Source organism: Pan paniscus, chromosome 1, assembly GCF_029289425.2.
Source record: "Pan paniscus chromosome 1, NHGRI_mPanPan1-v2.0_pri, whole genome shotgun sequence".
Classification (NCBI taxonomy): domain Eukaryota; kingdom Metazoa; phylum Chordata; class Mammalia; order Primates; family Hominidae; genus Pan; species Pan paniscus.
Window position 1 is genome coordinate 93455797 of NC_073249.2, and position 27716 is coordinate 93483512.

Here is a 27716-nt window from a genome sequence, read left to right on the forward strand (position 1 = left end):
GAACAGGCTTTGCTCTGAGCAGAGAGCTCCCCTGCCCGCTGCCCGGGTATTCTCAAGCATTTGACCGGTGCGTTCTGTTAGATGGGTACAGTCTTCTGTGCTGGGGTAGAGGGATGCACTTCTTTTGCTTGTGGGAGGGACTTTGTGTGACAAGCCCCCACCTCTGCGTCATTGGAGAAGTTTATTTTCATCCTGCCATAGCTGGCCTTTCTCCCAGTAAAAAGTTAGGGCTCCTTACCTGGTGGTGGATGGCAGAGAAAAGAAAGAAAGAAGGCCTGGACTGGGCCTTGGGGCATCTCTGCCCAGTAATCTCTTTTGCTTTGGGGACACCACAAGTATTTCTCTCAGGGCTCTGGAAAGAATTGGCCTCAGAGACACCTGTCAAAATCTTTTGGGTCAATATGATGTGTATAAATGGATGGAGTTTGCGGGGAGGGGGTTAAGAGGGAGGGAGGGTAAGAAGAGCACCAACGATGACCAGCTTTAAACCCCAAGAGACACAGGCTCAGACTTGTGCAGGCCCGCAAGCTAGTGATGGGGCAGCCAAAATGGGGGCCACCATGGCCAGGTCCCAAAGTCAAGGCTCTTCGGGGAGAGGAGTAGGTATGGGTGGAGGGGACAGATGACCACCTCTCTGCGCCCCAAGGCCTAGTTCCGGTCACCCTCCGCCTTCCTCCCGGGCTGGCTGACTCCACTGGCTATCAGACGACTGCAGCACAGACAATGGCGCTCTGTCCCGGGCGCTCCGGGACAACAGCTCATCCCTATGCAGTGGCCGCCTCCCCCACCCAGGCCCGGCCGCCATCCCTTTACAGGCCGTGGAAGCCCAGGCGGCGGCGAAGGGGATTCTCACAGGCCGTTGGGCATTTGCATAGCCGGCTCGCCCGCCCGGAGACATTGGCCCGCATTGTTCCTGGGCGGCGGCGGCGGGCGCACGGGCCGGGGCGCGCGGGGCGGCGCGGCGGACCGGCTGGGAGTGGGCGGGCCAGACAAAGGAGAAGGGGCGCGCAGGGCCGGAGGCGGCGGTGGGGGAGATCCCGACGGTGGGAGCGGAATATCGGGGTGAGGTGGGGGGACGCGGCAGCCGCGCTCGTCTGCCCCGGGACGGCCACCGCCCCGCACTTGGGACACCCACGCCGTGTCTAATTCCTCCCCGAGTTGGGGCCGCCGCGTCGTGATGTGAATCCCAATAGCGGGGAATCTCAGGCCTTTCCCAGGCTGCGCGGGGTTCGGAGTGCCGGGTCCTCCAGAGGTCAGAGGAGCAGCTTCTAACTCCTGGCCGAGGGGGCTCTGGCCACACAGGGCAGAAGCACCTGGGGGCTCCTGGGGACCTTGGGCCTCTTATCCAGATGTCCCTGGGCAGGAAATCCTGCTGTCGTCCACACGCACTTGCGCCAAGCCAGAACAGCGGCTGCTTCCGGAGAACCTTCCCTCAACGCCGCTGGCCCCGCGGGCTTCCACCCTGACCCCAGCGCAGCCTGTCTCCCCGCAACAGTCTTCTCTGGGAGGCAGGCAGGGGCCGTGTCCTCGTCCATCATTGTCCCCAGAGATCAGGCATTGGGGTTGGATAGACAGAGTTCATGAGCGGGCAAGTGTCCGATTGTCCTGCACTGACAGAAATAATGGTGCTGATCAGAGGGGCTGTCCCTGAGGGGCAGAGGCCTCATTGTCCTGAAGGGGTGAGGAAGGAGCCCCCTTGGCCCCTGTCCCTACCACCTCCTTGACCTGCTAGTTGTACCCCTGTTGACCCAGCCTGAATAGATCGGCCACCATGTGGGGGACAATGCTGCTGAGGCAGGGACTTCAGGGGAGGGAAGGGCTTGGTCGCATTTGAGCAGGGGCGCTAAGGGTATCTGTCTTTCCTGCCCTCTGTGCTCCCTGACTGAAATCAGTGGCGGGATAATCACCCACACCCAGACCACAAAGAATGGCTCAGTCCTATGAAGTGGAACAAGGTCTGGAGGGCCCATGATGAGACGATCCCAGCACTCAATGTGAAGTAGTGGGAGGGAGAGGAGGAAATAGAGTGAAAAACCAAGGGCCTAGCTTAGGAAAGTTCAGTCCTGGGCAGACAGTCCCCTGAATAAGAATGCGATCAGGGTGCAGGGGCTTGAGGCAGGGATCAGCATCATTGCCTGGGCCATGGGAGGCTTCACGGAGGTGATAGAGCTTGGAACTATCTATCTACGGGGCACACAGGGCCACCTCTTATGGGTTAGCTCTCTCCCTGCCCCTTTCTCAGGACATCTTGTCAGGCTATGATGAGACCTATACCCTTTTGTCCTGTGGAACCTGGCTGGGAAACTGCCTTCTCCTAAAGAGGGCTCAGTTGTTCCTTTTCCAGGAAGCCTCTCTGGATTGAGATGGGCCGCTCTCCCCAGCAATGACCAGTCTGGGCTAGAGCTGCCCATTTTTTCAGGCCTGGAAAAGATTCAGTTGTAGTCGGGAAGGAATCAGCCAGCAGAGGGAAAGGGTCAGGTTGTAAAATGCTAGTGCCATGAATTTTTGTTTGTTTTTTTGAGCTAGGGTCTCTCTCACCTAGGCTGGAGTACAGTAGAGCGATCATGGCTCACTGCAATGAACTGCTGGGCTCAAGCGATCCTTCTGCCTCAGCCTCCTGATTAGTGGGGACTACAGCTGCAGACCACCACACCTGGCTCATTTTTTTGTAGAGATGGGGTCCCACTATGTTGCCCACGATGGTCTCAAACTCCTGGGCTCAAGCAATCCTCCTGCCTCAGCCTCCCAAAGTGCTGGAATTACAGGTGTGAGCCACCTCATCCAGCTAATGCCATGAATAAATGAAGATTTGTAGCTTTCCTCACCCAGAATGGGCTGGGGCAGGGAGAGGTCTCAACCTATCCTTGAATCCCCCTTTCCTGAAAGTCTTCTTTCAGATCTCTGAGGACTCGGGGAGAACAGGCCAGCTGGCTGTATCTGGGCCCATGCAGAACAGAGCTGGGAACTGAGGCCCCGTAGGTAGAATGGGGGGTGGGGCCTCAGCTCTCCCAAACTTCCTCCCTTCCTCTTAGCAAGGGCTGACAGTGATCAGGAACCTTTGTGTGATCCCAGCAGTCATCCTTCTGCCTCCACTCAAGGGTCTCCTCCCAATACACCTACCACAGCCAACAATGGGCATGGGGGGCTGTGGAGGAAGGAGGGGAACTGAAGAGACTGGGCCACATGAGCTGGGATGGCTCCACGGAAGCCTTGTCCCTCAACCTCCTTCTCCTCACCTCAGTGCTTGGCCTCTCCAACCAGCCCAGGTCAGTCCCTCCAGCTACGGTGAGCATGGAGCCTGATGGGGTCACCTTTTGTCCTCATTCCAGGGCTAGGTCCCAGGAATCTTTCCACTTCCTCCTTGGGTTCCTAAGTCTGATTGGTCTTGGTTTTAGGGGAGAGATAGCTGTAGTCAGAAGCCTAGGGGAAGGGCAGGAGAAGGCGGAGGGGGTCCCAGTCCTTCAGTGTTGGAAAGGGGGCTCCAGTCTACTTGGAGGGATGGATTTCTGCTGGATGAGAGATCTGAAACCCCTGGCATCTGTCTGACATGTAGTGGTGGATAGGAGCTCAAAAAAGGCTTGTGGCATGAATGCATGAGGACCAGAGCTGACGCAGACAGGAAGGGGGTTAGGCTGCAGGAAGGAGCTTCATTCTTCATAGAGGACCAAGGAAGGGCATAAAAGCGGCATCTTCCTCTTCTGGGTTTGGTGCGCCCTCTGGTGGTCAAATGACTTCAGGACAACAGAGGCCCTTGGGTGGGGGTCGCGGCGGGGGGTGGTCTTCAACCTTCTCTGCCACAGGCCTAATCCACACAATGATGCCCTTGCTATTCCCCCCTCCTCAGTCTCAGGACAGGGACATAAGTGGCAACTAGGTGCAGGCTGCTGCTAGCTTATTAGGGTTGGTGGCAAACAGCTTGTCTCCCTTGGGCCCTGTAGGCACCCTCTTCCTTCTCTGCTCAGAGGCTGCCCAAGTTGAAGGTCAGAGTAGCAGCAGTTCTGGAATGGGAAGAACTCTCTCCGGCAGCCCAAGATATCCTGTAACAAAAAATCCTGTTTTCTGGGAGAGAATGAACTCCCTGTGCCTGGAGACAGGCAAGCCTAGGCGGGGCACTGGCAGGACATGGCACTCCAGAGGGACTTCTACAGATCAGGAATCAGGAATTTGTCAGCACTAAACCCCTTTCCTGCCTCTCCAGGAGGTTCTACCATTGTGAGTTAGAAGGTAAGAGAAACTTCTTATGTTCTCAGGGCACAAAGACAAACAGTCAGAACCCTTAGAGACAGTGGCGTTTATCACCCTCAACCAGGCCTGGCTTGGGCTTCACTGTAACTGTGTGACGTGGGGCCAGTGGATCACTTGGGTGCCTCAATTTGGCCTCTTCTACCCATGTGCAGGCTGGTAGGGCAGTCGGGTCGGGCATCTGGTGAGGTTCCCCCTATTGTACCCAGTTACGGCCCCACTCCCCACCATTTCCCAGCCTCCTGCTGCCCCTCTCCCTGTGGAGACACTGCCTGTGGAAAGGGGCCTCCTTCTGGCTCATGGCTCCCTTCTTGCAGCTGGAGGAATGGGAGCTCAAAAAGAACTTCCTAGTAGCAGCCAGTCAGCATCTTCGAAAAGGAGCGTGTCCTCTCAGGGGTTGGCAGTAGGTTAGGCCTGAGTGTCTGCCTCCTCCACCCTCAGAGGTCTCTGGGCTTTATCCTCATGCTCGCCAGGCACCTGGAAGGCAGGAGTGGGTAGAGGTGAAAGGGTAGCTCCAGGAGCCTGGAAGCCACAGTTCAGGGGTGTACCCCAGAGGAGAAGGAGCAGCAAGGAAGGAAGAAGGCAACTTGGGCCACAGGAGGCGAGGCAGGGAAGGGAGACTCAGAGGGTGTGAGAGCCCAGCAATGTCTCACCTGCCAGTGAACTTGGTCCTCGTAGCACTGGGAGTCTGGGGGGGAGTCCAGAAAGGGTAGCTTCAGCAGGAGCCCTGGTGGTGGTAGGGGAGGATCTGTGAGGCTTCTCTGCCCCCCACCATGGAGGAGGGTGCCACCCAGTGCCACAGGGCACAGGGGTCTAGGAGGCATAAGACCAATATGATGCCTGTGCAGGCAAAACACAGCGGTATTTGTTGAGCATCTACTATGTGCCAGGCCCTGTGCAAAGTGCTTGACTAGTCTTGCTTTCCTGAGTAATCACAACAACCCTGCAAGGCCAATATTATTCCTGTATTACAAACAGAGAAACAAGACTCAGAGAAGTTAAGTAATTTGCTCAAGTGTGTGCAGTTGGTAATAGACCAGTTCCTGATTCCATCATGAACCACAGCTACTGAGCTTTCTATGGCCTCCCACACAGGAGGGGCACAGGAAATGCTTATTGTGGCCGGGCGCAGTGGCTCACGCCTATAATCCCAGCACTTTGGGAGGCTGAGGCAGATGGGTCACTTAAGGTCAGGAGTTCAAGACCAGCCTGGCCAACATGGTGAAACCCCATCTCTACTAAAAATACAAAAATTAGCCGGGTGTGGTGGGGGGGGCGCCTGTAATCCCAGACACTTGGGAGGCTGAGGCAGGAGAATCGCTTGAACCCGGGAGGTGGAGGTTGAAGTGAGCTGAGATCATGCCATTGCACTCCAGCCTGGGCTACAAGAGCGAAACTCCGTCTCAAAAAAAAAAAAAAAAAAAAAAAAAATAGGCCGGGCGCAGTGGCTCACGCCTGTAATCCCAGCACTTTGGGAGGCCAAGGCGGGCGGATCACGAGGTCAGGAGATCGAGACCATCCTGGCTAACACAGTGAATCCCCATCTCTACTAAAAATACAAAATAATAATAATAAGCCCAGCATGGTGGCGGGCGCCTGTATTCACATCTAACCTAGTGCTTTGCAGACGTTAACATGCAATCAAATCACCTGGGAATCTCTTTTTAAAAGAGTGTAGATTCTAGGCCAGGCACGGTGGCTCACGCCTGTAATCCCAGCACTTTGGGAGGCCGAGGCAGGCAGATCACCTAAGGTCAGGAGTCTGAGACCAGCCTGGCCAACATGGCAAAACCCCGTCTCTACTAAAAATACAAAAATTAGCCAGGTATGGTGGCAGGCACCTGTAGTCCCAGCTACTCGGAGGCTGAGGCAGGAGAATGGCTTGAACCCGGGAGACAGAGGGGATGCTGAATCAGGTTTTATTTTGAAGGCCAAAAAGACTAAAGCCAAACATGAAGAGCGACTGCCTGACCCAGGGCCATGGACAGTGTGCCTCTGTGGAAGGTTTTCGCACTGGGGTCTGGAGGTGGCAGGCCATCTCCTCCCCTCCTTGTCCCTGCCCCACATGGCGCAGCCGTCCTCTTCTAGGCCTCAGCCTGAGGTTGGGCTTCCCTCTAGTGGGCAGAGGGAGCAGCACAGGCAAGCATAGACCCGTAAGAGAGGGCCTCGCTCACCCCTCGCGGACTCCCCAGCTGCCCTCGGCACCAGAAAGGAGCAAGCACCTGCATGCACCTCTGTGCCTGCAGGAGGTTGGTTACCCCTTAACCCACAACCCAATCCCTACTTTATGGCACAAAGTAGATGCTCCATAAATATCTATGAGTGAATGAATTCATGTCAGGCTTATAGGATCCCATGCCCCTTCCTCTAGAAAATCCAAGGTTACTCACCTCCAAGGCCCCCGCCCACAGAGGCAAACATCAGTGTGACAAACAGCCCGAAGAGCTGGTGCATGGCCTGTGACGTGGCACTGCGCTGGCCCTCGGCTATGAGTGGAAACACACTCTCCAGGCTGCAGGGAGACCAGATGGAGGAAAGGCAGGGGTAGGGAGAGAGAGAGATGCAGCCCAGGGCCAGGGCTGCTCATGGCACTGGAACTCACACTGGGGAACAGGAAGTGGCCAAGAGGGTCTCGAGGGTGCATGCCAGGCTGAGTCTCACCTCCAGGCCGCTGCTCAAGCCAGGCCCACAGCCTGGAACACCTTCCCACCCTTGTAGGCCAGCAGACACCTAGGCACCTTTTAAGACTCCATTTGCGGGTTGCTTTTGCCCACACTTGATGTGCAAAAATAGATCCTAAAGGTCATTATCTCTTACTGACCCTTCAGTAACAAGTAACACTCTTGAAGTCATTTGTTCCATGACCTTCTGCTGCACTTGATAGAGGACCAGGAGGGCAGTTTCTGGGTTGGTTTTGTTAACTCCAATTTCCTTTGCTCCCAGAATATGGATGAATGAATGAATTCATTCTTTTTTCTTGGTCACACACAGTGAAAGAGAATGACAGAGGTCATTCCAGATGGATGACGACTGCAGTGCGGGTTGGGAGGAAACTCACCCATCTCCGTAAGCTTCATGGGTGGCAAGTCCAGCCACAAGGACCCCCAGGAGGGCCCCCAGGACCCCCGGCATCCCATGGAGGTTGTGGACTCCACATGTGTCTTGGACTTTGAATTTTGATTCAAGGATGGGCTGGAGGGCAAGACAGATCATGAGTCTCCTGTGCCCACTCCCCACCACCTCATCCTGTTGGAGAGGCGGGAGGAAAGGTACCAAAGACTCCATGTTCTGCCCAGGCCCCAAGAGGCATCTATACCGTGAAGAACTTGTACCCCAGCGTGGAGACAGTCCCAGCCAAGAAGCCAGCTGTCAGAGCCCCAAAGGGTGTCAGCATCATTTCACTTGAGGTCCCCACCACAACCCCTCCGGCCAGCGCTGCATTTTGGATGTGGACCTAAGGGAAGAGCAAGGTGTTGGAGGCCCTTTCAGATTGTCACACCCACAGCAACCCAACCCTACACACCACAGTGACACCTACTGCTTCTGGAAGTCCCTCTGCCATCTAACCTCTCATTGTCCTGCTACCATATCGCCTCCCATTCTGACCCCATAGCCACCAGCACAGATGGAGCCCCTATGCCTGTGACCTTATCTGTTCCCCGGGAGAATCTTTCTTGAGGGTCTCAGACCTCTCCTCCCCTGCCCAGGCCACCCCCTCTGCCTCTCTGAAGTCCTCTTCCCCATACCATGTCAAGCCTCCCATCTTCCCCTACAAGGGCTGACAAGGCAAAGGTGCCAAGGGTGCTGGCAGCCAGGGAGTAGTATGTGTTGAGGGCCGTCCGATGCTGCCCAGCCCCCAGCGCTGTGAGTGCAGCATTGAAGCTAGGCCAGAAGATCCACAGGAAGATGGTCCCTAGATGGTGGACAGACAGGCAGAGTGAGAAGAAGGAAGTGACTCCCACGCAAGGTACAAGTTGTATAACTGCAGGCAAATCACCTACCCTCAGCAGCCTCAGTTTCCTCATATGTTCAGTGGGATTGATAATAATACCACCTTGGGCTGGGCACGGTGGCTCACGCCTGTAATCCCAGCACTTTGGGAGGCCGAGGCAGGCAGATCACTTGAGCTCAGGAGTTTGAGACCAGCCTGGACAACATAGTGAAATCCCATCTCTACCAAAAATACAAAGGAATTAGCTGGGCATGGTAGCACATGCCTGTAGTTCCAGCTACTTGGGGGGCTGAGGAAGGAGGATCGCTTGAGACTGGGAGGCAGAGGTTGCAGTGAGCTGAGATCGTGCCACTATACTCCAGCCTGGGCTGCAGAGCCAGACCCTATCTCAATAATAATAATAATAATACCACCTCATCAAGTGGCAATTAAATGAGACAATGCACATAAATGCATAGCCCATGGCCTAGCAGGAACAAAATGCCCAGCAAATGGCAGCTATTGAAGGGCACTGGCACAAAAAGAAACTACTTGGTTGAAAACCATGTAACGTTGAATTTTTTTTTTTTTTTGAGACAAGGTCTCACTCTACCACCCAGGCTGGAGTGCAGTGGCATGATCCCAGCTCACTGCAATCTCTGCCTCCCAGGTTCAAGTGATTCTCCTGCCTCAGCCTCCTGAGTAGCTGGGACTTCAGGCGCCCACGACCACACCCAGGTAATTTTTGTATTTTTAGTAGAGATGAAGGGGTTTCACCATGTTGGCCAGTTTGGTCTCGAACTCCTGACCTTAGGTGATCCGCCCACCTCAGCCTCCCAAAGTGCTGAGATTACAGGTGTGAGCCACTGCAACCGGCCAGAACATTGGCATTTTTTAAGTATCAAAAAAGGTAAAGAAGGCCAGGCACAGTGGGTCACGCCTATAATCCCAGCACTTTGGGAGGCTCGAGGCAGGCGGATCACAAGGTTTGGGGTTCGAGACCAGCCTAACCAACATGGTGAAACCCTGTCTGTACTAAAATTAGCCAGGCATGGTGGCACACTCCTGTAATCCCAGCTCCTCAGGAGGCTGAGGCAGGAGAATTGCTTGAACCTGGGAGGTGGAGGTTGCAGTAAGCCAAGATCATGCCACTGCACTCCAGCCTGGGAGACAGAGCAAGACTCCATCTCAAAAAAAAAAAAGAAAAAGAAAAAGAAAGGAAAGGAAAAAGGCAAAGGCCACTGCATGTCAGGGACTACGCTGGGTACTTGATACACATATCAGGAAAACAATGATAACCTCAATCTCTCCTAGAGAGGGTGGACCCTTCAGTGTTTGGGAGAGGCCTCTGTTTGCTGAGTACTGAATGGGCTGGGCCTGTGCATTTTGGGAAAGAACTGGAAGCCCATTTACCCTGCCTTCCTGCATGAGGTTCCCAGGTCCATCCTGGAGGGAGAGAGAGAAGGACCCAAACAACAAGGTGAAGGAGAAGGCTGGGGACCCTGTGGTGTAAGCCAGCAAGGTGGGAGGCTTAGGGACCACCGTGTCCTGAGTAGTCTGTTGGGTGTGGCTTCTCCCAGCGGCCCGGCAATCTGGAGTAAAATCTCCCACACTCACATTTGCATCCTGTAGGTGGAGCGTTTGTGGGAGAATCCAGGAAGGGGCCTCATTCCTGTCTGGGTGACACTAAAATCCAGGAGCTGGGAGGCAGCCAGCTGAGAATGTAAGTCTCCTGGGAACGCCTGGAAAACTTGGGGAAGCCTTTGGAATTCAAGGCAAACTTATCTGGGTCTCAAAGGGCAAGGAGGCCTCAGCTGGCCTGGGGTTCTTTGTACTCCGACCCAGCAGTGCTGAGCAATCCTAAGCCAGCCTCTCTGTTTCATATAGGAATAGGTACTTCAGTCCCTATTCAATACCTTCTATGAAAAAAAAATTAAAAATACAGATTTGCCTTCTGTCTGCAGTTATGAAAATAGAGGAACAGAAGCCGAGGTGGAGGCACATGCTTAGAAGCAGGTGGTGGTGGCCGGGCGTAGTGGCTCACGCCTGTAATCCCAGCACTTTGGGAGGCCGAGGTGGGTGGATCACCTGAGGTCAGGAGTTCAAGACCAGCCTGGCCAACATGGTGAAACCCTGTCTCTACCAAAAATATAAAAAATTAGCCGGGTGTGGTGGCACGCGCCTGTAATCCCAGCTACTCGGGAGGATGAGGCAGGAGAATTGCTTGAACCCAGGAGGCAGAGGTTGTGGTGACCTGAGATCGCACCACTGCACTCCAACCTGGGCAACAGAGCAAGACTCCATCTCAAAAAAAAAAAAAAAAAAAGAAGAAGCAGCAGCAGGTGGTGATGACAGATGACAGGGCTCCTAGCTCCTATGGGTCCCTGGGATGACCCAAGACCCTTCCTCTCCTTATCCCTGCCTGAGAGTGCAGGGGCTTCCAGGCATCAGGAATCTCCCGGGAGGAAATATCCTTAGGAGGCGGAAGGCAGCACCAGGGGCTGGCAGAGATTGCCTGTTTGCCGGGAACCAGACAGGCAAAGGCCTGGAGGTGAGGGCAGGCAAAAGCTGAGTCTGGCTGGAGCCTGAGCCAGCGAGGAGGGAGGAGGAGGGGCTGACGTGGCAGCTGAGGAGGCCACTTTCTAACCTGTGGCTGGTGGGAGCCCTGGAAGGTTTTAAGTAGGATGGAGGTGGATTTAGAAAGGACCCAGGGCATATGCATTCCCCAGGCTGAACTTGTCATAAAACTGTTGAGAATGATAAGTGCAGGCAGGTCCCAGAGCTCTCACAGCAGAATCCAAATGGGAAGTGAATGCCCACAACCCCAGGACTGCAGTCAGCACCCCGAGAGACAGTCACCTCTGGCCCAGATGAGGCCTCCAGACCAGCCCCCTGCCCTGCTACCGCACCTCGAAGGCCTCACCAATCATGGCGAAGAGGTCTGAATGGTAGACGGAGCCCTGGCGGTGCTTGCTCTTCTCCAGCTGGGGCCTGTACAGAACCCGCGAAAGGACGAGCCCGAAGTAGGCACCAAAGGTGTGGATAGTCATGGAGCCTCCGGCATCTCTCACCTGGGGAGGTGGGGTGAGAGGCAGCACCCTGCCCCCGCCCCCACGCTCCTGGCTCAGAGGCTGACCTTGACCACCCCCCAACCCCGACTCCATCCCTCCCCAGACTCTCACCCCCAGGAGATGAAGGAGCACAAACTCATTGATGCCAAACAGCACCACCTCCAGCAGGGCCATGAGCAGCAGCTGGGCAGGCCCGGTCTTGCCCAGGACGGCACCAAAGGAGATGAGCACGGCCCCCGCACAAAAGTCAGCATTGATCATGCTGGGGATGGGGCAGAAGTGGGAGCACAAGAGGGATCAGAGAGGCTGGCCTCTGGGTTCCTGCCTGGCATGAAGCCAGGACAGCATGATGTGGTGGGTGGGGTGGGGTTGGAGTTCTGGAGAGAAGACAAGGAGCTCAAGCTCCTCCCTGGAGTTGGAAGGGATCACCTGGCCCTGTTTGTAGATGAGGAAATCAAGTCTCAAGGAGGTTCTGTGACTCATCTGACAAAGCCCACAATAGGTGGAAGAACCAGAGCTGTCTACCCTTCCACAGCTCTTGGGGAACAAGGGCCCTAAAGAATGAGGAGGTGGAGCTGAGTGTGAGGGTCAAGGATGGGAGAGGAAGTCAGGCAATAAGGACAGGCAGGACACCTAGAGAAACCAAGTGACGCCCAGAATCGTGAGTCAGGAATGAAGGACAGGGCTAGATCCGGGGCCCATGGGCAGGGGCCTCCCGAGTGAACCTTGGGGAGCTGGGTGGGTGGCGGCTGCCCACCTCTCCACGCCAACATGGATGTGGCCACCGTGGAAGGAGTGGAGAAAGCCCTGGACCAGTGTGGACCACTGCAGGGCAAAGGCGGCCAGGAGGAAGGTGAAGCCCACGCTGCTGAAGCCGTAACGCTGCAGGAAGACCATGAGGAAGCCAAAGCCCACGAAGACCATGGCATGCACGTCCTGGAAGCCTGCAGCGGGCAGGGACAGGCGGGGCACTTGGGGGCTGCTCTAGCCATAGCCCACAATCCAGTCAGCTACCCTGCCAGTGCCCCTGGCTCTCACCAGCAAGGGCTGCCTTGAGCCGAGCCTATAAAACTCCCCAGGCATGTCAGGGGCTCCCAGCCCTGAGCCACCTGCGCAGAGCTGGCCAGCTTGGAGCAGTGGGACCCCAACATCCCTGCTGTCCTCGTGTCAGAGCAAGGGAGTAAAGCCTTCTGCTCTATTCATTTGCCCCATCCCTAGGTCTCTTACAACAGACTGGCTGGAAGTCCAACCTGTGCTCTTTTCTGCTGCTGACTCTCTCCATGCTCAAAATTCTCCCCACTGCAGACTTCAACATTTCCTCTCTGCTAGAAAGTCCTTCTTGACATCTACCCTTCATCCCTCATACTTCAGAGACTATACCTCTTCCTTTTGAGGATTTTTAAGTTATTATTATTACTAGATGTCTCGCTCTGTCACCCAGGGAAGAGTGCAGTGGCATGATCATAGCTCACTGCAGCCTCAAACTCCTGTACTCAGCCAGTCCTCCCACTTTGGCCTCCTAAGTTGCTGGGACTACAGGTGAGGCCCACTGTGCCCGGTTATTTTTTAAAAAATTTTAAGGAGGCTGGGCACAGTAACTCACACCTGTAATACCAGCACTTTGGGAGGCCAAGGCGGGTGGACTGCTTGAGGCCAGGAGTTCAAGACCAGCCTGGCCAACATGGCGAAACCCGGTCTCTACAAAAGATACAAAAATTAGCTAGGCATGGTGGCACGCACCTGTAATGCCAGCTGCTTGGGAGGTTGAGGGACAAAAATTGCCTGAACCCAGGAGGCAGACGCTGCAGTAAGCCAAGATCATACCTCTGCACTCCAGCCTGGGTGACAGAGCAAGAGTCTGTCTCAAAAAAAAAAAAAAAAAATTTAGGAAATAGCTTTAAACTGTTAACAGAGATGACCTCAGAGAAAAGGAACTGAAGGAAGAAGGAGACAAGGCTGCTGTGTTGCACAACTTCAATGCAAATGATGCCCCCTGGAGTTGTGCAACATGGTGACTCTGGGAAGGATGATTTTACTTTTTAGTTTCTTTCTATAGTTTGAATATTTTAACTTTATAGATTAATTACTTGAAATTTTTAAAGAGTCAGTGAGGTTTATGGGCAGGAAGATTTGGGGCCTTTTCTGTTTGGTTCCTATTCTGTACCACTCTGAATAAAAAGCTAAACCGATAAAAATAATATATAAGGCTGGGTACAGTGGCTCACACCTGTAATCCCAGTGCTTTGGAGGCTGAGTAGGGAAGACTGCTTGAGGTCAGTAGATTAAGACTAGCCTGGGTAACATAGTGGACCCCCCTCCATTTATATAAAACAATAATAATAATCAGCTTGGCATGGTGGCAGGTGCCTATAGCTACTCAGGAGGCTGAAGAAGAAGGATCGCCTGGGCTCAGGAGTTTGAGGCTACAGTGAGTTATGATCACATCACTGCACTCCAGCCTGGGTGACAGAGTGAGACCCCATCTCTAAAAAATAATAACATACAGTAATATTGAAAACGAGGTCGGCTGGGCATGGTGACTCACACCTGTAATCCCAGCACTCTGGGAGGCCGAGGCGGGCAGATCACAAGGTCAGGAGATTGAGACCATCCTAGCTAACACAGTGAAACCCCGTCTCTACTAAAAATACAAAAAATAGACCGGGTGTGGTGGTGGGCGCCTGTAGTCCCAGCTACTTGGGAGGCTGAGGCAGGAGAATGGCGTGAACCCGGGAGGCGGAGCTTGCAGTGAGCCGAGATCATGTCACTGCACTCCAGCCTGGGCTACAGAGCAAGACTCCGTCTCAGAAAAAAAAAAAGAATGAAAAAGAGGTAAATGCAAATACTTTGCTTTAGTGATTACCTTGTTCTGTAACTGCCCCCCTCCCATCTATTTGTAAACTTGTAAATAAGGTTTGAATCAACCTAGTCTGATGTTCAGCCCAACGATCTGGTCCTGTTTTCTTTGTCTTGGGTCTATGTACGTAGTAATACCATGCTATATTTTTTACTTTAATCAAGAAACACCAGAGAAAATGTGTCATGAGCACTGTTACTGCATTTGTTGTAAATATGTTATTGAGAAATGGGCTATTATCACCCTAAACCCCAATTTTATAGCTTCATGTGAAAATTTTCTTTCTTTTTTTTTAAGACAGTCTCGCTCTGTCACCCAGGCTGGAATGCAGTGGCGTGATCTCAGCTCACTTCAACTTCCGCCTCCTGGGTTCAAGTGATTCTCATGCCTCAGCCTCTCCGGTAGCTGGGATTACAGGCACGTACCACCCTACTTGGCTAATTTTTGTATTTTTAGTAGAAGCGGGGCTTCACCATGTTGGCCAGGCTGGTCTCAAACTCCTAATCTCAAGTGATCCACCTGCCTCGGCCTCCCAAAGTGTTCAGATTACAGACATAAGCCACAGCACCCAGCCACTTCCCCCAGGAACCGGTCTGCTTTCCCACTTTCAGGCAGCTGAGGTGCTGAGCACCATGGACTGGGCTCTGGGAATGTAGCTGTCATCAAGGCAGCCACAGTCCGTGCTCTCACAGAGCGAGGAAGACAGGCATGGAAGAGTCAAAGAACTGCAAGTGTGAGGCTTCCTTGGCTGCCTGGAGCTCAGTGTTCCACTGGAATCACAACTGGACAACTGTAGGACCTATATGTGGTTCATTATTTATGTTCTGCTTCTCTCCTTTGCTTTTCTTATACACATGTTTTGGTTGTAAATGACTTCAAATCTCTTGTAGAAAGATTGATCATAAAGGAAACAGACCGGGCATGGTGGCTTATGCCTGTAATCCCAGCACTTTGGGAGGCCGAGGCGGGCAGATCACAAGGTCAAGAGATCGAGACCATCCTGGCCAACATGGTGAAACCCCATCTCTACTAAAAATACAAAAATTAGCTGGGCATGGTGGCATGTGCCTGTAGTCCCAGCTAGTCGGGAGGCTGAGACAGGAGAATCACTTGAACCCAGGAGGTGGAGGTTGCAGTGAGCCGAGATAGCGCCATTGCACTCCAGCCTGGCAACAGAGTGAGATTCCGTGTCAAAAAAAAAAAAAGAAAAAGAAAACAAAAATTATGCTCCCCTTTTTTTTGTGGAATCTGATGAGGCACACCGACAAGTCAGAAAATAATTATTGAATTTTATTTATTTTTGTAGAGATGTCAGTCTTGCTATGTTGCTGCCCAGGCTGCTCTCAAACTCCTGGCCTCAAGCAATCATCTCACCTCAGCCTCATGAGTAGCTGGGATTGCAGGCATGAGCCACCACACCTGGCTCAGTTACTGAACTTTAGAATGCAATCAGTAACTTTGACAGAAGCATGCTTTTATGCTTTTTGTGTGTGTGTGTGTGCCATATGCATGGGCAGATAGGAAATGAGTTAGCAAGGCCCTGGAAGAGGGCTGGATATGTGCTGAAATTAGAGGTCTGAGGCCGGGCGCAGTGGCTCACGCCTGTAATCCCAGCACTTTGGGAGGCCAGGGTGGGTGGATCACCTGAGGTCAAGAGTTCAAGACCAGCCTGGCCAACATGGCGAAACCCCGTCTCTACTAAAAAAACAAAAATTAGCCAGGTGTGGTGGTGCACAGCTGTAATCCCCCAGCTACTAGGAAGGCTGAGGCAGTAGAATCGCTTGACCCGGGAGGTGGAGGTTACAGTGAGCTAAGATAGTGCCATTGTACTCCAGCCTGGGCAACAAGAGCGAAACTCTGTCTCAAAAAAAAAAAAGAAATTAGAGGTCTGCAGCTGCCAGCCCTAGGGTTGGGACACTAAATGTCCCCAACTCTGCACTGCTTCTCCAGACCTACCCACTCCCCAAATCACCCAGATCCTAAAACAGTAATAGATGAATGGATAAAGAAAATGTGGTATATATACACAGTGGAATACTATTCAGCCATAAAAAAAGAATGGAATTCTGGCCAGGTGAAGTGGCTCATGCCTGTAATCCCAGCACTTTGGGAGGCCGAGGCAGGCAGATCACCTGAGGTCGGGAGTTCAAGACCAGCCTGACCAACATGGAAAAACCCTGTCTCTACTAAAAATACAAAATAAGCCAGGTGTGGTGGCAGGTACCTGTAATCCCAGCTACTCAGGAGACTGAGGCAGGAGAATCGCTTGAACCCAGGAGGCAGAGGTTGTGGTGAGCCGAGATTGTGCCATTGCACTCCAGCCTGGGCAACAAGAGCGAAACTCCATCTCAAAAAAAAAAAAAAAAAATGGAATCCTGTCATTCGTGGCAACATGGATGGAACTGGAGGACATTATAAGTGAAATAAGCCAGGAATGGAAAGTTAAACACCGCATGTTCTCACTCATATGTGGAAGCTAAAAAAAAGTTGCTCTCATTAGAAGTAAAAAGTAGAACAAAGGATAATAAAGACAGAAGAGTGGGGGAAGGGGGAATAGGGAGAGATTGTTATAGGATACAAAATTACAGTTAATTACATCTAAGATAGAAGGAATAAGTTCTAGTGATCTATACCTAGCGATCCCCAACCTTTTTGGCACCAGGCACCAGTTTCCTGGACAAATGGTTGGGGGGTGGGGGATGGTTTTGGATTGATACTGTTCCATCTCAGATAATCAGGCATTAGATTCTCATAAGGAGTGCACAATCTAGATCCCTCACATGCACAGTTCGCAATAGGGTTCGCGCTCCTATAAGAGTCTAATGCAGCCATAATCTAACAGGAGGTGGAGCTGAGGCAGTAATATTCACTCACCTCCTGCTGTGCGGCCCCCATCCTAACCAGCCTAGGGGTTGAGGACCCTATAGCACTGTAGAGTGACTATAGTTAACAATAATATATTATATCATCTCAAACAGGAGGAGGATACTGAATGTTCCCAACACAAATAAATGATAAACATTTGAGATGATGGGGGGAAAAAAACAGAAAGGGAGAGGCATCACTTAAAACTCAGCCTGCACCCTAAGTTCTTTTAGCCTCACTGCCTGGCTGCTTTTCTCCTTGTGCAAACAGTAAAGAGAATCCATGTCTATTCTTGTGCTCAAGGACAGCAAGATAAGGAAGGGTGTTGGGTCCAAGGGCTCCTGACCATTACATGCCAAAACCAGTCCAGAACTTGTGTGGTATAAATGTTTACATCTCCCACCCCAGGTTTGTTTGGAATCAAAACTCAAGGCTCTGGCCTTTCAACTGGAGTCTAAACATCAAGAAATCTCCTTCTCTGGGAACATTCCACAATGAGAAATTCTTTTTGGGCTCTGAGAGGTGAGGGGATGTTCCAGCTGGAGGTGGAGGAAGAAATAAGGCAACCTCTCAACATCCCCTTTAGAGGATGCCTGTGCGGGTGGGACGGAGTCTGATGCCCACCCCACCCCACCCCCACCAAATCCATACACTTTTTTATTTTTTTGAGACAGAGTCTTGCTCTGTTGCCCAGGCTTGAGTGCAGTGGTGCCATTACAGCTCACTGCAGCCTCAACCTCCTGGGCTCAAGCAATCTTCCCTTCTCAGCCTCCAGAGTAGCTAGGACCACAGGAGCTTATTACCATACTTTTTTTTATTTTTTATAGAGACGAGGTCTCACTTTGTTTGTTGCCCAGGCTGGCCTCAAACTCCTGGCTTCAAGCAGTCCTCTCACCTCAGCTTCCCAAAGTGCTGGGATAACAGCATGAACCACGGTGCCCAGCCCCAAGCACCTTTGATTGGAGAGAAGATAAAGCTCTCCAAAGCCACCTGTTACTCTCCCTCCTTCCCTTGCTGCCCCTCTGCAACCCAGCTAGATAACTCCTGGACCAGACAAGATTATGGGAGAAGACAGCTGTTAAAGCTGGGGCTTTTGCATCTAGCAGAGCTCGATTTAAATTCTAAGTCTGGCCGGGTGTGGTGGCTCATGCCTGTAATCCAAGCACTTTGGGAGGCTGAGGCAGGAGAATTGCTTGAGCCTGGGATGTGGAGGCTACAATGAACTGTGATCATGCCACTGCACTCCAGCCTGGATGACAGAGTGAGACCCTGTTTCAATGAATCAGTTAATTCCATGTCTCCCCACCTCCTTCTGATTTTATGACCTTGGACAACCCTCTGAGCCTGTTTTCTCATCTGTAAAGTATGGATATTAAATATGATAATCAAGAAGAAGCAGGGGGAGTTGAGGGGGCCATCTCCCCCAACTTCCCCACCATCCATCCCGCCTGCCTCTAGGGGACAGTGGAGCTGTATTCTCTCTCCTGGAAGAGATCACAAGCCACTGTGGTCCTGGTCACATCCTTCATCGCCCACCTCTTCCAAGAAGATCCTGATTCCATCTATCCTAAATCCCTCTCTCTGCAAGTAAGGTCTATGAGATGTATGAAAAAAGAACCTGTCCATATTTTTTCAGAACCCTTTCTCATGTTTGCTTCTGTGGCCCTTTAGCCCTGGCTCTTTCCCCTTCTTTGTTATTTTTCCATCACTTGCTTTCTGGAAGAAGAGGCTTGTAGTGTAGGGGGAAGGCCACAGATGGGCAATCAAGAGACCTGGTTCTAGCCTGGCTCCTTCTGTAACTTGCTGTGTGACTTGGCCAGGTCACATGACCTCTCTGACTCACTCTCAGCATCTGAGTGGGTGAACCAGATGGGCTCTCAGCGTCTTTCCAGCAGAGAAAACAGACGGACCCTCAGACTAGCCATGTCTTGGCATTGGCCAGTCCTGGAGCTCAACAACAGTCACACAACTGCCTTTCATCTCCCGAATCAAAGGGCAGTGGCTGCACCTCCCTCTGGCCCTGACCCCTTCCCTTGGGCACAAGGACAGGTGAGGACCCGGCTCATCAAAGCCCCAGGCTCTAGGGACCTTGCACCTCCCGCCTCCCCAACCTTCCCCCACAACAGTATCCAAGTCCACAGGAATGGAAACCTAGGGCAGAAAAAGAAGTAGGAATCCCACCTTTTATATCTCTCTTATTGCAATTCAGGGATGAAATGCTGTATGTCGAAGGAGAGCCTACCATTGCAGCACAGGGGCAAGAGGCTGGACTCCAGGGAAAGCTTTGTAATAAGGAGCCTTCGAGGAGAAGCAAGTCAGGGGTTCATGGCAAGCAGCCAGGTCAGACCCTTACGCAACAGCTTAGTTCTGTCAGACTCTGGACTGTTCCCTCCCAACTCTCTATCCTTCTTTTCTAGCCAGGGCTGTGGATGAAATATGGGGAGGGAGGAGCTGTAGCCCCTTCTGCCTAGGGTGGGTGGGGGCTCTGATGCTTCACACCCAAGTCCAAGTTTCCACCTCACTCTCTATATCCTTAGCATTTTGAGCTTCATTTTGTTGGGTCTAGAACAGGGTGAGGTGGGGATAGCCTGCTGATGAGCTCTGCATACAGAAAGTAGGGTAATAGGGCCAGGTGCAGTGGCTCACACCTGTAATCCCAGCACATTGGGAGGCCGAGGTGGGTGGATCACCTGAGGTCAGGAATTCAAGACCAGCCTGGCCAACATGGCGAAACCTCATCTCTACTAAAAATACAAAACTTATCTAGGTGTTTTGGTGGGTGCCTGTAATCCCAGCTTCTCAGGAGGCTGAGGGGGGTGAATCGCTTGAACCTGGGAGGTGAAGGTTGCAGTGAGCCGAGATTGCACCGTTGCACTGCAGCCTGGGCAACAGAGTGAGACTCTGTCTAAAAAAAAAAAAAAGAAAGAAAAAGAAAGAAAGTAAGGTAATGAGAGCTGGAAATTTTTAATAGGAGACTCTCACACTCTAGGCCTTGTTTGAATGTATCTCCTTTAAACTGAGGCATCCTTTTTCCCCTTGCTCAGATGGGGAAAAACTGAGGCTTGGAGATGACCTGCCCAAGCACTTGTGATAAATTCTGGGAGATCTGGTGCTCTTGGTCCCAGCTGCCTAGGGCCTGAATTGCAAGGCAGGGTCCCCAACCTTTGAAGGTGAGGCTCTATTCCCATGGGGCCGAGGGTGGGGGTGGGAGGTTAACTCTCTCTTTATTGAAACTTGTCAGCAGGCAGGTGACTTGTGGGGCAAAAAGCTTAGGATGCCTGAGTTCTAGTTCCAGCTCTGCCACTCACATGATGGGTGATCGTGAACAACTCACAACCCCTCTGAGACTCAGCTTCTCCCTCTGTGAAATGGACTAATGACGCTGCCATGCTTCCTGCCAAGTCTGGGGGCTGCTGCTCTGTGATTAGCAGGTAGACGGTGCTTCATTTTCTTTCTTTCTTTTTTTTTTTTTTTTTTTGAGACAGAGTCTCACTCTGTCATTGCCCAGTCTGGAGTGCAGTGGTGCAATCTCGGCTCACTGCAACCTCCACTTCCTGGGTTCAAGCAATTCTCCTGCCTCAGCCTCCCAAGTAGCAGCGATTACAGGCGCCTGCCACCACGCTCGGCTAATTTTTTTTTTTTCTAGAGATGGAGTCTCGCTCTGTCACCCATGCTGAAGTGCAGTGGCGTGATCCTGACTCACTACAACCTCTGCCTCCTGGGTTCAAGAGATTCTCCTGCCTCAGCCTCCCAAGTAGCTGGGACTACAGACGCCCACCACCACACCCAGCTAATTTTTTGTATTTTTAGTAGAGACGGGAGTTTCACTATGTTGGCTAGGCTGGTCTCAAACTCCTGACCTCGTGATCCACCCACCTTGGCCTCCCAAAGTGCTGGGATTACAGGCATAAGGCACCGCGCCCGGTCTAATTTTTGTATTTTTAATAAAGATGGGGTTTCACCATGTTGGCCAGGCTGGCCTTGAACTCCTGACCTCAGGTGAACCGCCTGCCTCGGCCTCCCAAAATGCTGGGATTACAGGTGTGAGCCACCACGACTGGCCAGTTGCCTCATTTTCTCTTTGTCTCTGAAAGGACCAGCTTTGAGGGACTGGGGAAGAAATGCCTGATCCCAACTGGTCTTGGCTGCCTACACGTGTGGGCGATTCATACCTAACACCTGCCATTATGACCGTTCACAACCCCACGCTTACCTTCCCTGCCCAGCAGGATTCTCTTTCCCATGCTCAGGGTGGAGCCCCTAGGAAAGGCAGTCTCTGGAACAGCCCAGCAAAGCCCAATTAGGCCAACTGAGATGTGGGACAAGAGGATGGTTAAAGCTGGGGCTCTAGATCTGGCTTCCAATCCCAACTCCCTGACTTGTGACTGTGTGACCCTGAATCAGCCACTTAACCAAGCCTCAGTTTCCCCACCTTTGTCTAACTCATAGACTAAGTGAGATAAGGCATATGTATCAGCACGGTACCCTGGATCATAGCAGGCACTAGTGAAAGGGTGAGATTTTAAACCCAGAGCCCCTCCACCTCAGAGCGAGATGGCTGCCCAGCTAAATGCGGGCACCCAAATGCTCCCTCCCAAGACACCGGAGGGTCTTTGCAAATCTTGGGGTCTTTGCTTCCCGCGCGCCCTCACCCCGCACTCACTTGGGTAGCGAAAGTAAAATTCATTGTCCGCATTACTGTGGTTGCTCCGGTGCCAGAGGGCAGCGTCGGTTTTGTGGTTGTAGCGGACAAAGACAGCAAAGAGGACGGCAGTGGCGCCCTGGAGGAAGAGGCACAGCAGGGGAAGCTGCAGTCGCCGGCCCGCGGCGCGGCTAGGAGACCCGGCCATGGGTTGGGCTGCGATCTCGGCTGGCGCTCGCAGGCTTTGGCAGACAATCCCCGGCGGTAGGGCAGGTTTCACGGAGCCCCGCCCACAGAGGCCCTGCTCACGGAGGCCCCGCCCTCACCTGCCGCAGGCCCAGGGCCCCGGGGACCAGGAGCGGGGCGTCGGGGGGTCCTGGACCCTCGGCCCAAGGTAGGGCCAAGACTTGGGGAAGGGAGTCGCACAGTCCTGGCGCTGACCCTGGCACTGTTACGGTGCCAGGTCCTTGGACGCGACCCTGGAAAGGCGCCATGTGTTCTACCCTGATAAGGCACAGCTGTGGGACCTGGGGGTGGGAGAACCCGCACCCTCATACATGATGTTACTTTAGAGTGTCTCCCAAAGAATAAGTGGCCCTTAAAGACCCCGGTCTGGGCTGGGTATGGTGGCTCACGCGTGTAATCCCAGCACTTTAGGAGGCCGGGGTGGGTGGATCACTTGAGGTCAGGAATTCCAGACCAGCCAGGCCAACATAGTGAAACCCTGTCTCTACTAAAAATACAAGAAAAAAAAATTAGCTGGGCGTGGTGGTGGTACACCTGTAGTCCCAGCTACTCGGGAGGCTGAGGCAGGAGGATCGCTTGAATCCAGAAGGCAGAGGTTGCAGTGAGCAAGATCGTGCCACTGCGCTCCAGAGTGGGCAACAGAGCAAGACTCTGTCAGAAAACAAACAAACAAACAAACAAAACTCTGGTCTGGCCCCTCTAGGGTTAACACAAGAGAGAGTTAGGGGTTACTTAATCTTTTTCCCTACTGAAAAAGCAGAGATGGAAAACAGAGATAAATAGTGCTCTCCAGGCACTGATGATTAACCAGGCTGGGGCGTCTGGGCCTCTGCAGTGGAGTCCCTTACACCGCTCCAAGCGGTGTAAGGTAAGGGACTCTCCCCCTTCCTACCCCCAATCTGTACCACACCACAGGGAAGCAGGCTGGGCAGGGGCCACACTGACACCCAGGTTCCCTGCGTGCCCACTGTGGATGTGAGAGAGCCTGGGCTGCCTCTGCAGCTGGAGCGGAGGGAGGCTGAATGCAAGGAGGGCTTCTCAATTCCAAGTCCAGAGTTCCTCATTACCCAAGCAAGATTGGCATCCACTGGGGGCCCGGTAGACAGACATGGAGGAGACAGACATTTATTGAACACTTACTGTGAGGCAGGCTTTGGAGATGAACCAGATATCCCCTTCCTCCAGGAACCACTGTCTGGTGTGGAGACAGACACTTAGGAGGAAATTTGATTACCAGTGGGATAAGCGACCAACCCAGAGAAGAACAGAGACTGCAGGGGTCCAGGAGGAGGGGCCGCAGAGGCCCCAGGGATAGGGGTAAGGGTGGGGACTGAGATGGAGAATTGCTTCCTGAGAAGGTAATGAATGTATGAAGGTGATCTGGAAGGACAATCTATGAATTGGACAAGTGAAGAAGGAAGAGGAGACATTATAAGAAGTGGGACCAACATAGACCGAGCCTGGCAGTGTAAGCATCCCGTGTGTTCAGGAACTCAGGTTGGGGGAGGCTGGGGGTGGTGCTGGGAAGGCCCTGAAGGCCCTGCTAAGGCACAGGGCCTCTACTCAGTGGGTTCTGGGCCACTGAAGGGTTCTAAATAGGTGTGGAACCCTGGCACTATTGGTTCTGACACCTGACACCTCCACAGGGTGAAGGCAAGTATTCCATGGGGCTGGTGGGAGGGGAGGCTCTCTGTCTACGCTGCAGCGGCAGCCCATCCCAGGCCCACCTGTCTGAGGGAGTCATAGTGTGGAAGGAACCCGTGAGTGTCTGTAATGGTGTCCCAAACCCCAGTCCAAAGGAAAAGCTGCCACTCCCATGAGTATGGCCTAGGTCCCCAGGGGACAGCCTCCCCCCAGAACAGATGCAGGGTAGGGCTGCTTCTCAGGAATGGGCAGGGATGGGGTCAAGAGTAGAGCCCCTAACCTCTTCCTTTTCTTTCCTGCTGCCCCTTCCCCAGCTCACTTCTACCTCCCCTCAGGGGCTCCAGCCTCTGACACACAGTGGGCTCTGGAGGACAGTTGGATTCTAGGTATCCAGTTTCCCTAACTCAGGTGCCAGCCTGGGGTCCGACTCTGGGTGGCAGACTCTGGTAGCACTGCGCCCGGCTGGCCAGGCGGGCTTTCTGGCCCTCAGTGGCCTCTGTCCCAGAGAGACTCTCTGTCCCTACTTGCTCAGCAGGAAGCTTGCTTTCTAGCCCTTCCTGGGGCAAGAGGTATATCAGGTCAGAATCCTTTGTATAATGATTCAGCATCTGGAGGCTCCACCCTGGCCCAGCCTTCTGCCCCAAGACACTGCCTAAGTCCTGTTTGGGAGTGGGGGGTTGCTCAGGGCTGTCCAATCAGGGACTGGACAGGCCCTGGGATGGGAAGAGCCTTCAAAAGCTGCAAACCAGGGAAAACAAGGAGGAGTAGGCTGGGCCTTCCCAGCATCTTCTGGGAACTGCCTCCCTGATTCCAGCCTCCTCTATCTCTTTGTCACCTGTTGTGGCCCTTAGTCTCTTTTAATTCCTCTGGGTCTCTGATTCTCTCTCCTCTGTTGCTCATTCATTCACTCAACAAATACTCATTTAGCACCAACCCTGGGCCAGGTCTGGGGCTACAACCACAGGTTCTAGTCAAGTTATAAAACAGGGCTCGGTCCTAGGGCCCCCTGCCTAGCAAGTGTTAACCTCTTCGTTGCTGGATTATGGGGAGATCTAAAGGAATCCCCCTGGCCCAGGAGAGCTGGGCCAGTCTCTGGAGGGTAAACTTAGAGACCTTTGGGCAACAGCTACTTGCCAACTTGAATGGGATAATCTTGATATTTCAACAGCCAGTGAGCACCAGCTGAGCTGGTATCAGCCCTGGTCCAGCAGAGAGCAAGACCCAGACAGCCCTCCCCTTCTGAGGGTCCCCTCCCTGGCTCCCACCTGTCTGAGGACTCCCCTGCCAGGCTGCCACCTGAGAGGATCTTAGAAGACCCCCTGGACCACCACCTACCAAACACTATGGAGAGGCTTAGTCCATGGTTTCCTTTTGGATTGTGAAGTGATGTCAAGGCCCTTGGTCCTTCCCCTGCCTCCTCTGGCCCTGGTAGCTCTGAAGGAATGGTGAGGGCTTCATCTCTCACTCCTCCTTCCACTCCAGGCCTCCTCTGAGAAGCCCCTGACCCCACCATCAGCTCTCATTCTGCCTGGCCTGAGGTCTGTCCCATCTTTGACCTTCCATCTCCAGATTCCAGCTGTGACCAGCTGAGCAACAGAAGGGTGGCCAAGGGGGAACCAGTGTCTGCTGCCTGCCCTGGCCAAGATTGGCCAGTTTGTCCCTGGGGACCAAGTATTTGAGGTTACTGAGTAACTTGGGGCTGCTCAGAGCTGATTTCTACCAGGGTCAACTCCTCCCAACCTCCTGCTCTCTTGGCTCAGGAATCCCCAAAGCCACTTGGCTCCTTTAGTTCCATGGAGCCACCCCCAGTGTTTATGTTGGAAAGAGAGAAAAACAGCAAAGCACCAGAGTCAATAAGGCTCTTGTTCATCCATCCATTCACTCATTCATCCATCCACCCATCCATCCAACATCTTTACTGTATGACCTTGGGCAAGTAATTGAGCCCTCTTTGAGTCTCATTTTTCTTATCTGTAGGAGTAATAACATAGTTCTTTTGTGGAAGTATAAGGATTCCAAATAATTGAGGTAGATCACTGGCATTTTTGTAAACATTCAGCAGATGTGCTGATTATTCTTGTTCTGATTGGCTGAGCAGGAAGGGCAAATGGGTGGCTGGCTCCAATACACTACGGGGTGATAGTGTCTCTGAGGATAGGAACAGATGGAGGGGGCAGGCAGAGTCTTGATGCATTCTCCTGTCATTGACTGGAGGGAGGTGGCAGCAGGGGCGGGGGGCCTAGGATAGGCACATTCAGGAAGGACCATCAGACCAGCAGCCCCAGTGACATAATACCTTTTTTTTTTTTTGAGACGGTGTCACTCTGTCACCCAGGCTGAAGTGCAGTGGTGCGATCACAGCTTGGCTTACTGCGGCCTCAATGTCCTGGGCTCAAGTGATCCTCTCACTTTCAGCCTCCCAAGCGAGTAGCTGGGACTACAGGCGCAAGCCACCTGCTGGGCTAATTTTTGTATTTTTTTGTAGAGATGGGGTTTTTCCATGTTGCCCAGGCTGGACTCGAACTCATGAGCTCAAATGATCCTCCTATTTTAGCCTCCCCAAGTGCTGCAATTATGTGTCCAGTCCATAACAACTCTTGAACAGAGGAGATTTGGAGGAAGACAAAGCCTTCCTTCATTTAACAAACATGTGTTGGGTGAGCACCTACTGTGTGCCAGACAGCACACACAGGGTAGGAAGAGACAGGATGGAGATGATGAGTCCTCAAGGTCTGGCAAGAGCTGTTGGCTCTGAGCAGCTTGTGGCTGGAATACAAGCCATGAGAGGGGCATGCCGGGAGAAGGGGCAGTTGGGCCAGTGCACCCAGGGCGCAGTGAGGAGCAGGGACTTCACAGTGAGGACTATGGGGAGCAACTAAGGGGTCAACAGCAGAGAAGTCATATGATCCGATTTGTTATGTTAAAGTCCTGGCTGCCTGGGGATCATGGGCTGTAGGAGCCAGTGGAAGCAGGTGACCAGTCAAGAGGTCACTGCAATAACCCAGGCAAGAGCAGATGGTCATGGTAACAGTGGCGAAGAGGAGAAGTAGTCAGGTTCCGGATGTATTTGGAAGGTAGATGGTACATCCTGTTGGATTTACTGAAGGTTTAGGTATGAGGGTGAGAGAGAAAGGAGTGCTGTGGACCAGACTGTGTCTCTCCAAAGTTCATGTTGAAGCTCTAACCCCAATATGATGGTAATTGGAGATGGGGCCTTTGGGAGGTGATTAGGTTTAGATGAGGTCCCAAGGGTGGCTCTCGTGATGGGATTAGTGCCCTTATAAGAAGAGACACCAGAGAGCTTGTGCACACTCGCTCTCCCTCCCTCCCTCTCCACTCCACCTCATTCTCTATCTCTGTCTCTCTCTGCCACGTGAGGACACAGCAAGAAGGTGGCTGTGTACAAGCTAGGAAGAGGGCCCTCAGCAGAACCATCCTGGCTGACCATGCAGGCACTCCGATCTTGGACTTCCAGCCTCCAGAACTGTGAGAAAATAAATTTATGTTGTTTAAGCCCCCCAGCCTATGGTACAGTCATGCACTGCATAATGATATTCTGTCCAACAAGAAACTATTATATACAACAGTGGTCCCATAAGATTGTAATGAAACTGAAAAATTTCTACACCTGGCATTTACCCTACTATACTTCTTATCATTCTCTTAGAGTATGTTTCTTCTACTTATTTAAAAAAAAAAGGTTAACTGTAAAATAGGCTCAGACAGGTCCTTCAGGAGGTATCCAGAAGGAGGCATTGTTATCATAGGAGATGAGAGCTCCATGTTTGTTACTGTCCCTGGAGACCTTCCAGTGTGACAAGATGTGGAGGGGGCAGCCTGGCCAACATGGGGAAACCTCATCTCTACTAAAAATACAAAAATTTGGCCAGGCGCAGTGGCTCACACCTGTAATCCCAGCACTTTGGGAGGCTGAGGCAGGCAGATCATGAGGTCAGGAGATCGAGACCATCCTGGCTAACACGGTGAAACCCTGTCTCTACTAAAAAATACAAAAAATTAGCCAGGCATGGTGGCGGGCACCTGTAGTCCCAGCTACTTGGGAGGCTGAGGCAGGAGAATGGTGTGAACCCGGGAGGCAGAGCTTGCAGTGAGCCGAGATCACGCCACTGCACTCCAGCCTGGGCGACACAGTGAGACTCCGTCTCAAAAAACAAACAAAAACAAACAAACAAACAAACAAATTAGCCAGGTGTGGTA

At 52.7% G+C, this 27716-nt stretch overlaps 1 protein-coding gene across 5 annotated transcripts; it reads right to left on the minus strand.

The window, feature by feature from the left end:
• Positions 1-3629: 3629 nt before the first annotated feature.
• RHBG (Rh family B glycoprotein) lies at positions 3630-26976 on the minus strand. Of its 5 annotated transcripts, XM_055113116.1 has the most exons (12): positions 22995-23039; positions 21630-21747; positions 21180-21242; positions 12002-12188; positions 11356-11506; positions 11097-11244; positions 7989-8155; positions 7559-7696; positions 7301-7434; positions 6633-6754; positions 4896-4969; positions 4117-4719 (listed from the first exon to the last, which is right to left on the minus strand). In XM_055113116.1, the coding sequence occupies exons 3-12, from the start codon at positions 21208-21210 to the stop codon at positions 4651-4653; spliced, it is 1221 nt and encodes a 406-aa protein (XP_054969091.1). In that variant the 5' UTR covers positions 21211-21242; positions 21630-21747; positions 22995-23039; the 3' UTR covers positions 4117-4650. The 5 variants fall into 5 exon arrangements, with proteins under 5 accessions (XP_054969090.1, XP_054969091.1, XP_003821108.2 ...); XM_055113115.1 differs by lacking the exons at positions 21180-21242; positions 22995-23039 and adding an exon at positions 26841-26976 and having other exon boundaries at positions 3630-4719; XM_003821060.4 differs by lacking the exon at positions 21180-21242 and having other exon boundaries at positions 22995-23043.
• Positions 26977-27716: the final 740 nt, after the last annotated feature.